General features: G+C 50.8%; 1 protein-coding gene across 1 annotated transcript in view; it reads right to left on the bottom strand.

Moving 5' to 3' along the window:
* Positions 1–2,613: 2,613 nt before the first annotated feature.
* The window catches only part of FAM169BP (Protein FAM169B), an 80,501-nt gene continuing 70,087 nt past the window's right edge, over positions 2,614–13,027 (bottom strand). The window contains 4 exon segments of the mRNA XM_055088196.1: positions 2,614–2,814; positions 4,050–4,144; positions 8,600–8,731; positions 12,468–12,650. Coding sequence (XP_054944171.1) covers positions 2,635–2,814; positions 4,050–4,144; positions 8,600–8,731; positions 12,468–12,650 — 590 coding nt within the window. The 3' untranslated portion in view covers positions 2,614–2,634.

Genomic DNA, 13,027 nt, shown 5'->3' with positions numbered 1-13,027 from the left:
TTGGTGCTCTGTGACAATCTAGATGGGTGGGATGGGGGAGGGAGGGGAGGTCCAAGAAGGAGAGGATATAGGTATACATATAGCTGATTCACTTCATTGTATAGCAGAAACTAAAACAACACTGTAAAGCAATTATACTCCAATAAAAAAATAATAAAATAATTTTTTTTTTAATAAAAATAAAACACACCACGCACACAGCCTCTCTGACAGTCCTCATGCACGCCTGCCACTTGGAAGGAACCCTGCACAGAGCCCCACACTGACAGGGCTGTGTGCTGCCAGGGAGTGGCTGCTCTGAGCTCCACCATGTTTCCCTCTAACGCCATGTGGTTTGTTCGTACATCTTTAAATGAATTACATCAACACATCAGTTTTTCTTCCTTGGGAGGATTCTCTTATTGATAGTAACTTCATCAAACCCCTGAGCCACTTTGATCAGTTCATTTCCTCATAAACAGAAAGCACCAGTGATTTATCTCAAACAGTGAAATGTTCACAGCTCACATCTACACCACGTGTGAAAGGTTATGTCTGACGTCACACACAGCACTCCCTCGGCTACAGACTTGAGACCACTGTGCCTCCTTCCCAGAAAGCCTACATGCACTCAGGGACTTCACGTCTCTGTATGGAGCTCTAAACTGTTTCTATTCAGTTGGACTCATCCCTCTTTCTAACGAATGTAAGAGAGACAAGCGTACTGGAAGATTCCAGGAGGGACCCTTCCAGAAAACAGTTTCCTTGAGTCCAGGGACCATGCTTCACTTATCTGCATGTCCCCTGTGCCCAGCACAGGGCTTGGCCCTGAGCAAGCACACTGAATGTCTGTTGTATAGCAGGATGGATGGATGGATGGATGGATGGATGGATGGATGGATGGATGGATGGATGGATGGATGGATGGACACATGGGTGAGTAAATAAGTAACAGAGGTCCCACCCCATGTACCCTTTAATCACTCAGGGAAGCAGCTATTAAGTATCTTGCCAGCACATCTTCTTCCCACCCCCAGCCTCCAGGACGGACTTCACTAAATCCATAAAAGGTTGAACCTGTCCTTCCACTCACCTCTCCAGGGTCTAGAAGCAGAGGAACAGAAGGAAGGTGTCACCCCTCACTCCTGATGTGACCTGTTACCATCCACACCCGACCAATTACCAAGGGCCAGGTCGGAGCTGACATGCAGCCACCCCAGGCTAACCCTGGTGGAGGCTCAGGGAGGCCCAGCGAGTGACCAGTGCTTAGAGCCCACGTGGGAAGGAGGGGACACCTGAGCTGAAACCAGATGTGTAAGCAGGAATGAGCCTGACTGACGTGTGTGTGCAGGAGGGAGTGGGTTGGGAGGGGAAGGCACAGACCCCCAGAAGACCCTAAGTGAGACCCTGGTGTGTCTGAGGATGGGAAGGCCCAGGCAGCCAGGAAACAGAAGACAGGGCGGGCGAGCCCAGAGGCGGGCGTGGCGTCAGCAGGGCCCTCTGTGACAGGCCCTGGGTGCTGCAAAGACAGTGTCAAGCCACAGAGGGGGTGGGGTGTCCTTGGAGATACAATCAGGTTTGCATTCCCCAGAAGTCAAGGCGGCACTTGGGTTGCCCGCCCCAAGACGACCTGACCAGCCTTCCCTGGAAAGAATCCTACTGACCCTGGAAGAGCCCATGCTGACTGCAGAGAAAGCCCATCCCGATCTCAGGAGACAGGCTCTGAGACCTCGTGAAGCTGCCTGGACTGTGCCTTACCCTGTGAACAGGCAGCAGCACTGGCCACGGCCAGCCTCGCCTGTCCTCACTGAGGTCTGGGGGGCAGGAACCCTGACGGCGGCTGGGCACGTGCCAGAGCAGGGCTGTGTAGGTATGTAGAAAGGGGGGCTGCTGTCACGTGCAGGCCAGGCTGTCACCTTTACAGTCACCTTTATTAGCACAAGCCTGTCCGCTGAAGGCACCAATACTATAGAAGGGCCATCAGCCCGAAGACCCCTCCGGCGGTTCCCTTGGGAAGTGGGTGCTGCTACAATCCTGGAGCCCACCTGGAGCCCACTCTGAGCGCCTCCTGCACCAGCCAGACGTGAGCCAGAGGCCTGGGTGTGCACCAGGCAGCCGGGCCCTGACCTCAGGGAGCTTCCGACGTGGCTGAAGCTTCTCCAGAAAGAAACGTGTCTCCTTGGAAACCCCTCTGGTGTCTGGGGTCTCACAGTTACAGCAGGGCTGTCGTGGGCAAACCACAGAGGGATTTCTGCAGTGTGGACAGGGCAGCCCTGAGCTTCCTTGTGCTGAAGAAAGAGGCATAATCATGTGGTTCCAGTGCAGTCTTTACAAATTCATCCTGAGCAAGAGAAACCATGTTAGGTTTAACGAATGGGCTTCTGAAATCTGAGCGTGGGAAAATGATTACTTGCCCCGTACAGCGCCTTCGGATTAAATGAGGGGCTTCTCAGCTTCCCATCACCTGAGCCCACACATCAAGCCTGAGGTAGGAAGGTCTGTGTGGTCATTTGCTCCTCAAATGACACCACAGCAAGGACAGAAGCCAGCTCCCAGTGACAGGAGCATAGAGTGGCAAGTGGCTCTCAAACCCACGTCCCCCGGAGCCTAGGCAAGCCTCTCAGTGGACTCAGCTCAGCCTCTGCGAGTTAGGGGTTAGGAGCTGGGACGCATGTGCTTCCGCCATGACCCTGGGGGCAGCCCGGCATCCACCGCTGTCCTCTTGGCCTCCTTCCCCTCCTGCTCAGCCCAGCGTGCTCTCCCAAGCCACGCAGCCGCTTCTGTCACTGCGCAATCTCGATCATTCTTCTCCAGTTCTTCTCCACTGATCCTCTCCTGAAACCAGAAAAGAATCAACACGGTATCCCAATTAACACTGGCCTGGCTGCGCCCCGCACCGCGAGCTCAGAGTCAGAGCGGGCGAGCCAGGTTCACACCCCAGGCCGGCCACGGGGACACCGTGTTCTGTACATAAGATGCTCTGAGCACAGACTGACTGATGGGAACATATATTCAGCGGTGGGACATGAAGTCCTGGCCCGGGGAGATCCAAGAGAGAACAAGGCAAGAAGGCGCTACTATTAAAAGCGCAGACTTCCCCAGACACACGCCCGCAGGCGTCAGGTCACACTGGACACCTCCTGCTTCCTCTAACGGCCTTCAACGTTTAAAAGAAGAGTCAGAGATTAGCACAGAGGCAAAGCACACACTCGGTTCAGTAGCCTGACGGCCCAGCTTTCCACTGTGACCCAAGGAACAGGAAGGCCCTCCTCTGCCAGATGGCTAGAACTGATGTCAGACACCAGTCAGCTTTTCTAAGATAATCCAGCACTTTCTAAGATGTTTTATGCCTTTGATGTTGAGTCTTCTATCCCAGAACCATCTGTTTTCCAAGATAAGCAGCATTCCCCACAAAATGCATTTGTAAGTTTTGGAGTTTAATGTCATTATCGATTCTTTAGGGATTCCAGAGCAAAGGCCCTTCCATGCCAGCAAACGGATGTCAGCACAATCACCTTGTGTGGACAAGTGTCTGGCTTGGCCTCAGGAAAATACTCGTGGAATCATATCACTCCAAAATCTTATAAACTACTGAACGACAACAGGCCAGCAAGGAATATCCAGGAACCATCCTTACCCGCGGATCTATCTACCATTGCTCTGAACCATCTCATAACCTAATGCCCTATTCCATTTTCTAGCATCTGGGCTTGAGGGGCGGGGAAGGAAAGAAAGATAAATTTGTCCACACATTAGTTCTGCTTGAAAGATACTGGTCCGTCACAGAATCTGAAATTCAGATTTTTCAGTACTTCCTTAACGATGCAAAATTACGGCTCATTCCCATGTGTTCTCTGTTTAGTTTTGGCTTCATCAGAGCTTGTCTAGCTTAGAGAAGAGGACCGTGAAAAGTCTAATTGCAATGGCCTCTCCTCCCACTGCAGCTTGGAGATTCCAAGCATAAATCAAGGGCCTACTGCCCCAGAGAAGCCCAGAGCAGAGGTGTTTAGGAAACTGCACAAGCGTGACACAACGACTAGTCCTAGAATGACACACATTTGTCACTGTACCTTGTTGTCCTCTCCATTATGGGATATTCCAGGTCCACTGTCTTGAGAAGTGCGCCCAAGAGCAGTCACTTCCTCCTTGGAATTTCCTGGGTTAGCTGCCCTCCCCAAGCAAGAGAGCAGGGTGAGCAAATGGGGTGACTCCCAAGGGACTGGACAGTCAAAAGATTAATAATATAATGGGGACACTTCCAAAAGCATGAACCCCACGACCCAGTTTTAACCTTTTGACCTTCACCCTGACACCTGCTACATGCCCTCCAAGGACAGGAAAACCTTCCAGGTATTGGGAGAGCGGTTCTATTCAAGCATTTCTGAGCTGGAATTTTGATCTATTCTCCCAACTATTCAGGTATTAAATGCAATCAGATTTCCCATTCTATTCCTTGGCCCTCCTCTTTGCTCACTGGAATTCTTACTCACAAGAGAGACCATAATCACACATGTTAATTCAGCCTCTCTCCCCCCCTCCTACCAAATCAGTACCAACTTGGAAGGGGGTGACTTTCTTATCCTACTGTGCACCTCCCCACACCCCAAAATCCATATGTGGAGATGTGGTGAGGGGTTCAGATCATTTAGGAAAAAAAATATGCAGTTTTCCATTTGCGCTGAAAATACAAACGAAACACATTTTTCAAATAAAGAATATTACTTGTTACCTATATAAGTAAATGTTTAAAGTTTATTTCCAGACTCTATAAATGAGCAAAATTTGGTTTGGCACAATTGAATCATAAGCATCTAAAAGTACCAGCCCTCTTTAGCCTTCTCTGATGTTTAAGATTTTATATAATACAGTAGTAGCTGCCCATGTACTTTCCTTCACAAAAACCATAAGCTCATAAATGAGCTCAGACACTTCTCAGCCAGCCTTATTGACTACTGTATCCGGATCACCTGGACACTTCCCAGTGCTGAGAAATGCTCCGTTAACAGTAATCAACTGAATGAGTGAGTGAATGAATGAATGAGAGAATGAAGTAGATAATCCATTATCAATTTTCTTCCTTTCCTGATGTGTGAAATTTTGTTTTTATGTGTTATGGATGGAAGTATGTTAATAGCTATCAAACTTTCCCTTGTACTTTATTCCTAAGCAATGAAGGTGCAATACTTTTTTTAAATTAATGATAATTTGGACTCACATGGATGAGAATCTGAGAAGCAGCCACACAGGTAGGTCAAAGGCAGATGCCTACGAGTTACCATCCGATGCTGCAGCAGATAACAGTGGCCACTAGAGGGAGCTACACAACCTTTCAAAGAGCAGCATTAGACCAAAAAGCCCATCCAGCGTGGTGGTTCTGTTCTCCGCCCTTCCCAGCCTGGCCCTGTTTAATGCCCGACTCTCCAGAAAAAGCTGAAAGAAGTTAAGAGCTGCAGTCTGCTAAGCATCAGGCTTTTAGAAAACTGACCCCACTTCGTCAGCTCAAATATTTCACATCTCTTTATGTACATTCCCTCTAGCTTTAAAAATTAAATACAAACAGAAGAAAAGTATTTTCCCTGTGGATGACAGTTGAACCTATTAAAACTTCACCTGGAAAGAAAGCAAAAATATAACCTAAAAATGAAAAAAAAATTCTTTTTTAATCTGTGTGCAATTTATTTCCTGCCTCCAGCAACTTTTTCCGTTAAAAAAAAAAAAATCGACTGTTGACGTATTCAATTTCATCCCCCCCAGTAAAGAAAATTAGGCATGTGCAAGCTAATGGGGAAGTCACATCGGACAGAATTCTGATCCTATTGGTCAAGTTTCAAAGGCTTCATATGTAACTGAGTACAGGAAGAAAAAAGTTTCCCACAAACTCCTTCTCTCAAAAGGTCTGAATAACCCTGTAAATATTTTCAGGGCCTTTATAAGCCACAGATGTTATCAACAGACAGGACTGTGCAAACTCTAAAATCCCCAGTCCACAAATGACACTGCTTCAAAAACAGATTTTAAAACATTTGAAAGGAGAAGTTAATTTCCCGCTGGAATGTTGTGGAATGTGGTAATATGTCCACACCTTAGTTAGAATGTGAAAAGCAACGGGCCCCACCGGGCTTCTGGTTTATATTTCTATTCCTGTGGCCCATGAAATTGTAGGAAACCTCCTAAATAATAGTCAGAAATAAAGGGACAAAAGATAGAATTTGAAAAACAGAACAATTCAAGAAAGCAACTCTAAGAATAACTGATTAAAACTAAATTTAAAATAAGTGGCCTCATGACATTTCCAGGGAAGAGAAGATTCCAGAATCTGCATTGTTTGGTGATGGGTGGGAAAACCCAGTGGGCTAACATTTGCTGATTTCCGTGAGGAGAGAAACAGATGAAAAACAGAGAAACTGCCGAGCATCTGGGCTAATCTGTGATCGCATCTGTGGCCCCCACTCACGGGCTGGCCTGGAAAAAACCTGAGTGTCAGCGCTGACTGACAAAATTGTTACAAAATGAAGCTGGTTGGCGGAAAACCTTCACCAGTGAATTAAAATCCTGACTGCTGGCCCTGGGGGGAGAGAGGAGGTGTGGGTGAAACTGGGAACTAGCCATGATTTAAACAGGGAGTGAAAAGACCACAACTTAGAATTTTTCAAAAAATTATGGTTTCGGTAATCTAATTATATCCCTAATTATAATGATGACCCTTCTTCCTTCAAGGGACTTAAGCATGCTTCTGGTACCTTCTCTGTGAAAGTCCCCTCATTTGCCGTTTTAAGGAGAGGGTTGGTGCATCTCAGAGTGAGTTAAAGTGACAGGGCTGGCATCTGAATTCTAGCTCATTTCCTCTGACCAGACCACACCAACTCTCTCAGCTCTTGAAATAACCCCCAGTGGAATTCTCCTCAGAGGAAGCCATCTCCCCAATTATGCAAAAACGTCCTCCCCTGCAAACCCCCTCCAGCCCATGCAATTTCCACATGATTTCCACATTCTGATGGGCAAGCCATTTTTTTTTCCATTTCCAGCCAAGGAAGTGCAACGTCCAAGCCACAAAGGCCAGGAGGCATGGGGGCTGCAGGCTCCTTTGTGAAGCCCAGCGACAAACCCACACGGCTGGTCGGCCAAGGGCCTGGGACCCTGGCTGGCTTCCCATCATTTCCGACTTTCTACGCCACAGGGCAAGTCACTTAACTGCCTCATTAGGATCACAGTCACAGCCCTGCCACAGCCTCCTTCCCAGGTGCCCGGTTACCCCATTAATATCTGTAAAGACCCATTAAGCCTCCTAGCTGAAAGGCACCAGAGGAGCAAAACCTATCACCATCATCATCAATAAACTCCCAGGTGCTCTCCCCTATTGCTACCTCAGGGGAATCAGTCACCATGGGAAGAGAAAGCCTGGCACCTCAGCCTGCCCATCCATCCCTTAATGAGCTACCTGCAGCCTCAGAAGTGGCACTCGACCCTGAAGGGAGCTCAGCCATGCTTTCATCGTGGCCGGTGAATTTAAAGAGACGCTCCCTCGCCCCCATCCCCCCTGCAGCCCTGCCCCCGGCTGCACCTCCAACTGCAGCTGAGGCCAGGCCTCAGTGGGCCATCCTCCCCTACCTGGGAGAGGTGGAAGGAACGCGGACACAAAGCAGCCTGGAGACCTAAAGACAATGTGTGTCTGCCACCCTGCTCGCCCCTCCGGCCCTCAGACCCACCACCTGGGCACAGACACCATCCATCAAAAACCCGCCACAAACTCGCTGAAGACGGCCTGTGTGTCTGTAACAGGGCTGCCCACACAACCAAAAGCTCAGCCATCGGGAAAAAAAAAAAAAAAAAAAATGGGCTTCCCTGGTGGCACAGTGGTTGAGAGTCCGCCTGCCGATGCAGGGGACACGGGTTCGTGCCCTGGTCCGGAAAGATCCCAAATGCCGCGGAGCGGCTGGGCCCGTGAGCCATGGCCGCTGAGCCTGCGCGTCCGGAGCCTGTGCTCCGCAACGGGAGAGGCCACAGCAGTGAGAGGCCCACGTACTGCAAAAAAAACAAATAAACAAACAAAAATAAACAAAAGCTCACCCATCGGGCTTATCCTGCGCTGCCGTCAAACACATCAAACAGGACAAGAAGGACAAGGCAGGCCCTCGCAGACACAGAACAGGGGGCTCTGCCTCACACCCACGTGAACCCTCCCCGGAGGAGAAGGGACAGAGCTCGCTCTTCCAGCAAACCCTCGTGTGTCTTAGAATTTTTACCAGATGCACACATTGCCTACGGGAAACAATGCTTTCCAGGGACCTTCTGCTAGACAGAGGCAATTAATCCTCTTGCATGTTTCAATGATCCTTTCCGACTAGAAATGGGGAACCCTTAGTCCCAGGGAGTCTCTGATTTGGCTAAAGTGGGGGAGATCTATTTGAGCAAGAGGGTCTGGAAGGTGTGGTTCGTTCAGGATGGGAGGTGGAGGAAGGCCAGGATGCCACCGCCCAGGTTTCACTCCCTCCTCTATTGCTGCAACAGCAACAAACAGAACGTCTGCGCAGCCTGACTCGATCTGCACCAGTGAATCTGTGCTTCCGTTACCGACACTGGAAATAACCAGACCAAAGGGCATGCTTTCACCCCGACTCACAATCTGGACGCCTTGCCTGTTGAAGCTGAACCTTCAGCCAGATGTTGACTCGCTGGCCCCAGGCTCCTGGGGGCTGTGCCTCCCACAGGCGCCCCCGCTCCTCTGGATGCGCCGCCAGGAACTTCCTACAGACTGAGGGGAAGTTGCATACAGGAGTCAGGGAGGCCCACGCAGCCCTGGTGCACACACACCAGCCCTCGTCTGCGTCCCCAGGAACGGCCACTTCCGTCCTTCCTGCAGCCTGGCCAGGCCCACCCCCAGCTCTCTGCTCTGCCGCTGCCCCACGCCAACCCCCCCCCCCACCCGCCATCCTCCTCACCTGCCTTCCACTTTCATCCATCCCATTTAGCCTGCTCAGGCGGCCACAACAAAACACCACACGCCCAGGGCCTTAAACAACACACATTTATTGTCTCGCAGCTCTGGAGGCTGGAAGTCTGAAATCAAGGTGTTGGCAGGCTTGCCTTCTCCTGAGACCTCTCTCCTTGTCTTGGAGATGGCACCTTCTTACTGTGTCTTCACACCATCTTCCTTCCGTACCCATCTGTGTCCTAGTCTCCTCTTCTTACTGGGACCTCCTCTTATCAGTCCTGTTGGATCAGGGCCCACCCTATGACCTCACCTAACCTCAGTTACCTCCTTATAGACCCCATCTCCAAATACAGTCCCCTTGGGGGTTAGAATTTGGGGGGGGACCCAATTCAGCCCATAATGGCACCCCACCCGGTCCTCTCCACAGGCACTGTCCTCCCTCTTTCTGAGCCTCCACAGCCCTCTTCTCCCAGGGAGCCTTCCAGCTCATCCACAGACGCCTTGACTCCAGAACCCCCTCAAGGTTGTAGACTTTTATGCCACGTTCACAGGGTGAGCATTTCCACATGGCAGGGCCCTGAATCCAGCCAAACGGGAAGCAGCTCCTGGTCCTGCAGGTGCTGGGGGCTCCATCAGGCCCAGGGCAAGAGCACAGATGGAAACCCACAGAGCATGACGCTAAGTACTCAAAAGGTGTAAGCCAAGCTAGCCGAGTGCTAGATAGAATGTTCTGCTCTCCTGTCTTGACAAATATAACTTAGCAGCAGGAAAAGCCAGTTTCAAATTTAGAATTCTTAGACTCCTTGGAGTTTTGCACCTGAATGTGGCGATGCCAAGAGAGCTGGCCCCCAGCTGGCAGCCCACCCCCTCCTCTCACCCCAGCTCCCAGCACGTGGCAAGGGGCCTGTGCATACAAATGTGGACACCACGCCCACGCTCCACCTACATCCCACCAGCAGCTGTCCCAGGGCCTAAGGATGTGCAAATTGGTGGCGTCCTCTGCTCTTAGGGGCACAGATCCAGGACGGAGTCCACTTGGGCCCTTGGCAGCCCCTGACAGGAATCCTGGGGTTCTGGTAGCCTGACCTGGTTTAGGAGTGGCCTGCACCCAGGCGAGAACATCCTCTTGGGCCCACAGATTGCTCAGCCCGTGGAGAGAGGTGCAGCTTCAAGAGGGTGCTAAAGCGTGGGGCCCTGGGCAGGAGGCCTTCCGGGCCATTCCAAGGGCAGGACTATACTGGATAAAAGGCGGTCCGTGAAGCGTGGAGCAGCCACACCCGGCCTGGCCTTGAACCTCCAGCTGCTGCTTTGTCCTGCTTTGTCCACACTCTGACTGCTCACCCATGAGCCCAGGCACAAGCAGGGTGACGTAGAAGCTCAAGGCCCCAGCACCCTTGGCTGGGCCACTGAGACCCCAAGTGTGACTTAGAATCAGTACCTTCAGATCTTCTTTCTCTACCAGGTGGAGATACAGGCCCCTGCGAGCGTCTCTGCAGTGCTGGCCTGGGGGTGGTCCCCGCCCTTTGGAGCCTGCTCCTCCCCAGGGGAGATCTAGGTGGCTGCCCTGGGGGCCAACACACTCAAACAAAGCCTCAGAGCTGAAATGAGAATGAGGGGAGCGACAGATAGCACGTGGGCATGGACAGAGAACCAGTGCCGGAGTTCCAGAACTTTCCAAGACCTCCAAGTGAGCAAACCAGTGCAGCAAGCCTCCAGTATTCTTTGCACAAATTCAGGATCTTCAGAGTTTCGTGAGAGATGGAGAGTTTGAAAATACAAAGAAATGACCAAACCTACTGGCGGAAAATATGTTTTCACCTGGTTTTCTTATGACTCCCGAGCAACAGAAGTTTCCTTGCCTTTCACAGCTTTTCTCTCCTATCTATTGTTCTCACACCATAAGGACACTGGAAACTCAATAGTAAGGGTCCAAAAGTATCTGTATGACAAGAAGTGAGGCAGGGCCCAGTGTGGGGTGGATGTGCTTCATGGGGAACCAGTGGATCCTGGGAGATGCTCCCCAGTATCTCCCACCCTTGCTGATTTGGAGTGAAACATTTAACATCAGGGCTTTCTGAATTTCCTCTGGCAAATACATATTAAGATTTCTTTTCCAGAACCTGGAGAAGGATTGTGGTACTTCATGTTATATGTCAACTTGAGTGGGCCAGGGGTATCCAGACATTTCATCAAACATTATTCTGAGTGTGTCTGTGAGGGTGTTTTTGGATGAGATTCACATTTTTTTAAATTAATTAATTTATTTATTTATGGCTGTGTTGGGTCTTCGTTGCTGTGTGAGGGCTTTCTCTAGTTGTGGCGAGCAGGGGCTACTCTTCGTTGCAGTGTGCGGGCTTCTCATTGTGGTGGCTTCTCTTTGTTGCAGAGCATGGGCTCTAGGCGTGCAGGCTTCAGCAGTTGTGGCACGTGGGCTCAGTAGCTGTGGCACGTGGGCTTAGTAGTTGCAGCTCATGGGCTCTAGAGTATAGGCTCAGTAGTTGTGGCACATGAGCTTAATTGCTCTGCAGCATGTGGAATCTTCCCAGACCAGGGGTTGAACCTGTGTCCCGTGCATTGGCAGGCAGATTCTTAACCACTGCGCCATCAGGGAAGTCCCAGGATTCACATTTGAATCCTTAGACGGAGTAAAGCAGATTGCCCTCCCCATTGTGGGTGGACCTCAGCCAATCAGTTGAGGTCTTGACTACAAAACAAAAAGTCTGACCCTCCCACAAGTGAGAGGAACTCCTCCTGCCTGACTGACTGAGCTGGCACACTGGTCTTTTCCTATCTTTGGACTTGAACTGAAACACTGGCTTTTCTTGGGTCTCAAGCCTGTTGGCATTTGGACTGGAACCACACCATCAGTCCTCCTGAGCCTCCAGCTTGCTGACTGTAGATCTTAGGATATCTCAATTTCCATGTTGTCTGAGCCAATTCCTTATAATAAATCTCTTCTCTCTCTTTCCCTCTCTCTCTCCCTCCCTCCCCCCCCATATATATACACGTGTATATATATATATATATATCCTACCGGTTCTGTTTCTCTGGAGAACCCTGACTAATACACGGACTTGGTAGGACAAGAGCAAATGGGGGGAGCCATCTTCTGCAGTAAGAGCTACACAGGTGCTCAGGGCTCCGTGCATTTGGAGCTTGCCTTCCCTCAGCTCCTGGTCCCCCTGGGGCTCCGAGTTGGAAAGGCAAAGTGATGACTACCATCTTCCCGTGCAAAAGCAAAGGCCCTCTGAGGCCCAGCAACAACCAGCAGCACAGTGCGTTCCCTGGATTCTGCTTCTCTCTGACGCTGTGTTGATTTGGTTCTTATTATTTCTAAATCCAATTCTTTCTCAGGGACTGGGAAAGGTTCGCCCCTTGTGATCAAGTTTAAAGTCTCAGTGCTGAAGCAACAGGAGATTTCTCAGAGGAAAGAGAAAACTCACAGGTGTGTCACGGTGCCAGCGGCTCTGAGGGACCGCCCACCCCAGAATCATCTGGAACCCACATAAGTTACCCATCCCTGTTACCCAAGCACTCCTCCCAATGCAGTGGTTACCTTGGTACATGGCAGGGGAGATGGGCCAGCTGATGCCCAGGGCCTCGTCCTTTCGGAAGGTCTGGCAGAAGTCCCTCAGCATGGCCGGGCCCAGGCCCTGGCGGCGATAGCTCCTCCGGACAAACACGGTGTCTAAGACAGGCAGCAGGTAGCACACACCCATGCCATCACCACACAGGCTGCCTGAGGGGAAAGCAAGAGACATGTGCTGTCCCCTGGGCTGGACTAGCCTGCCAGGACCCAGCGGGACTCCCACTTGCTAGGTCACTGGTACCATCCGGAAGCAGTGCAGCCTCACAAACTAAACCACTGAAGACCAAACAGCAAATCACCCTAAACCACCAGCTCTCCAGCTTACTGGGCAGCCCACAGATTGTCAATTGCTGTGAGCAAGGCCACTAGGCTATTGCCCTGAAATGAAATGCAAACCCAGGTGACTGAGGCCGTCACGCACCCACCCAGACTCCTCACACCCCTCCCTCACTGTGCACAGTTCAGAGACCCCCAAAGCCAAGAAGGAGCATCTGGGCAACGTCAAAGTTCTCCCTGATGTGGACTGG

The sequence above is a fragment of the Physeter macrocephalus genome, chromosome 11 (assembly GCF_002837175.3).
Source record: "Physeter macrocephalus isolate SW-GA chromosome 11, ASM283717v5, whole genome shotgun sequence".
Taxonomy (NCBI): Eukaryota; Metazoa; Chordata; class Mammalia; order Artiodactyla; family Physeteridae; genus Physeter; species Physeter macrocephalus.
The sequence above is the reverse complement of the archived record's forward strand: the minus strand, read 5'-3'. Positions and strand labels throughout refer to the sequence as shown.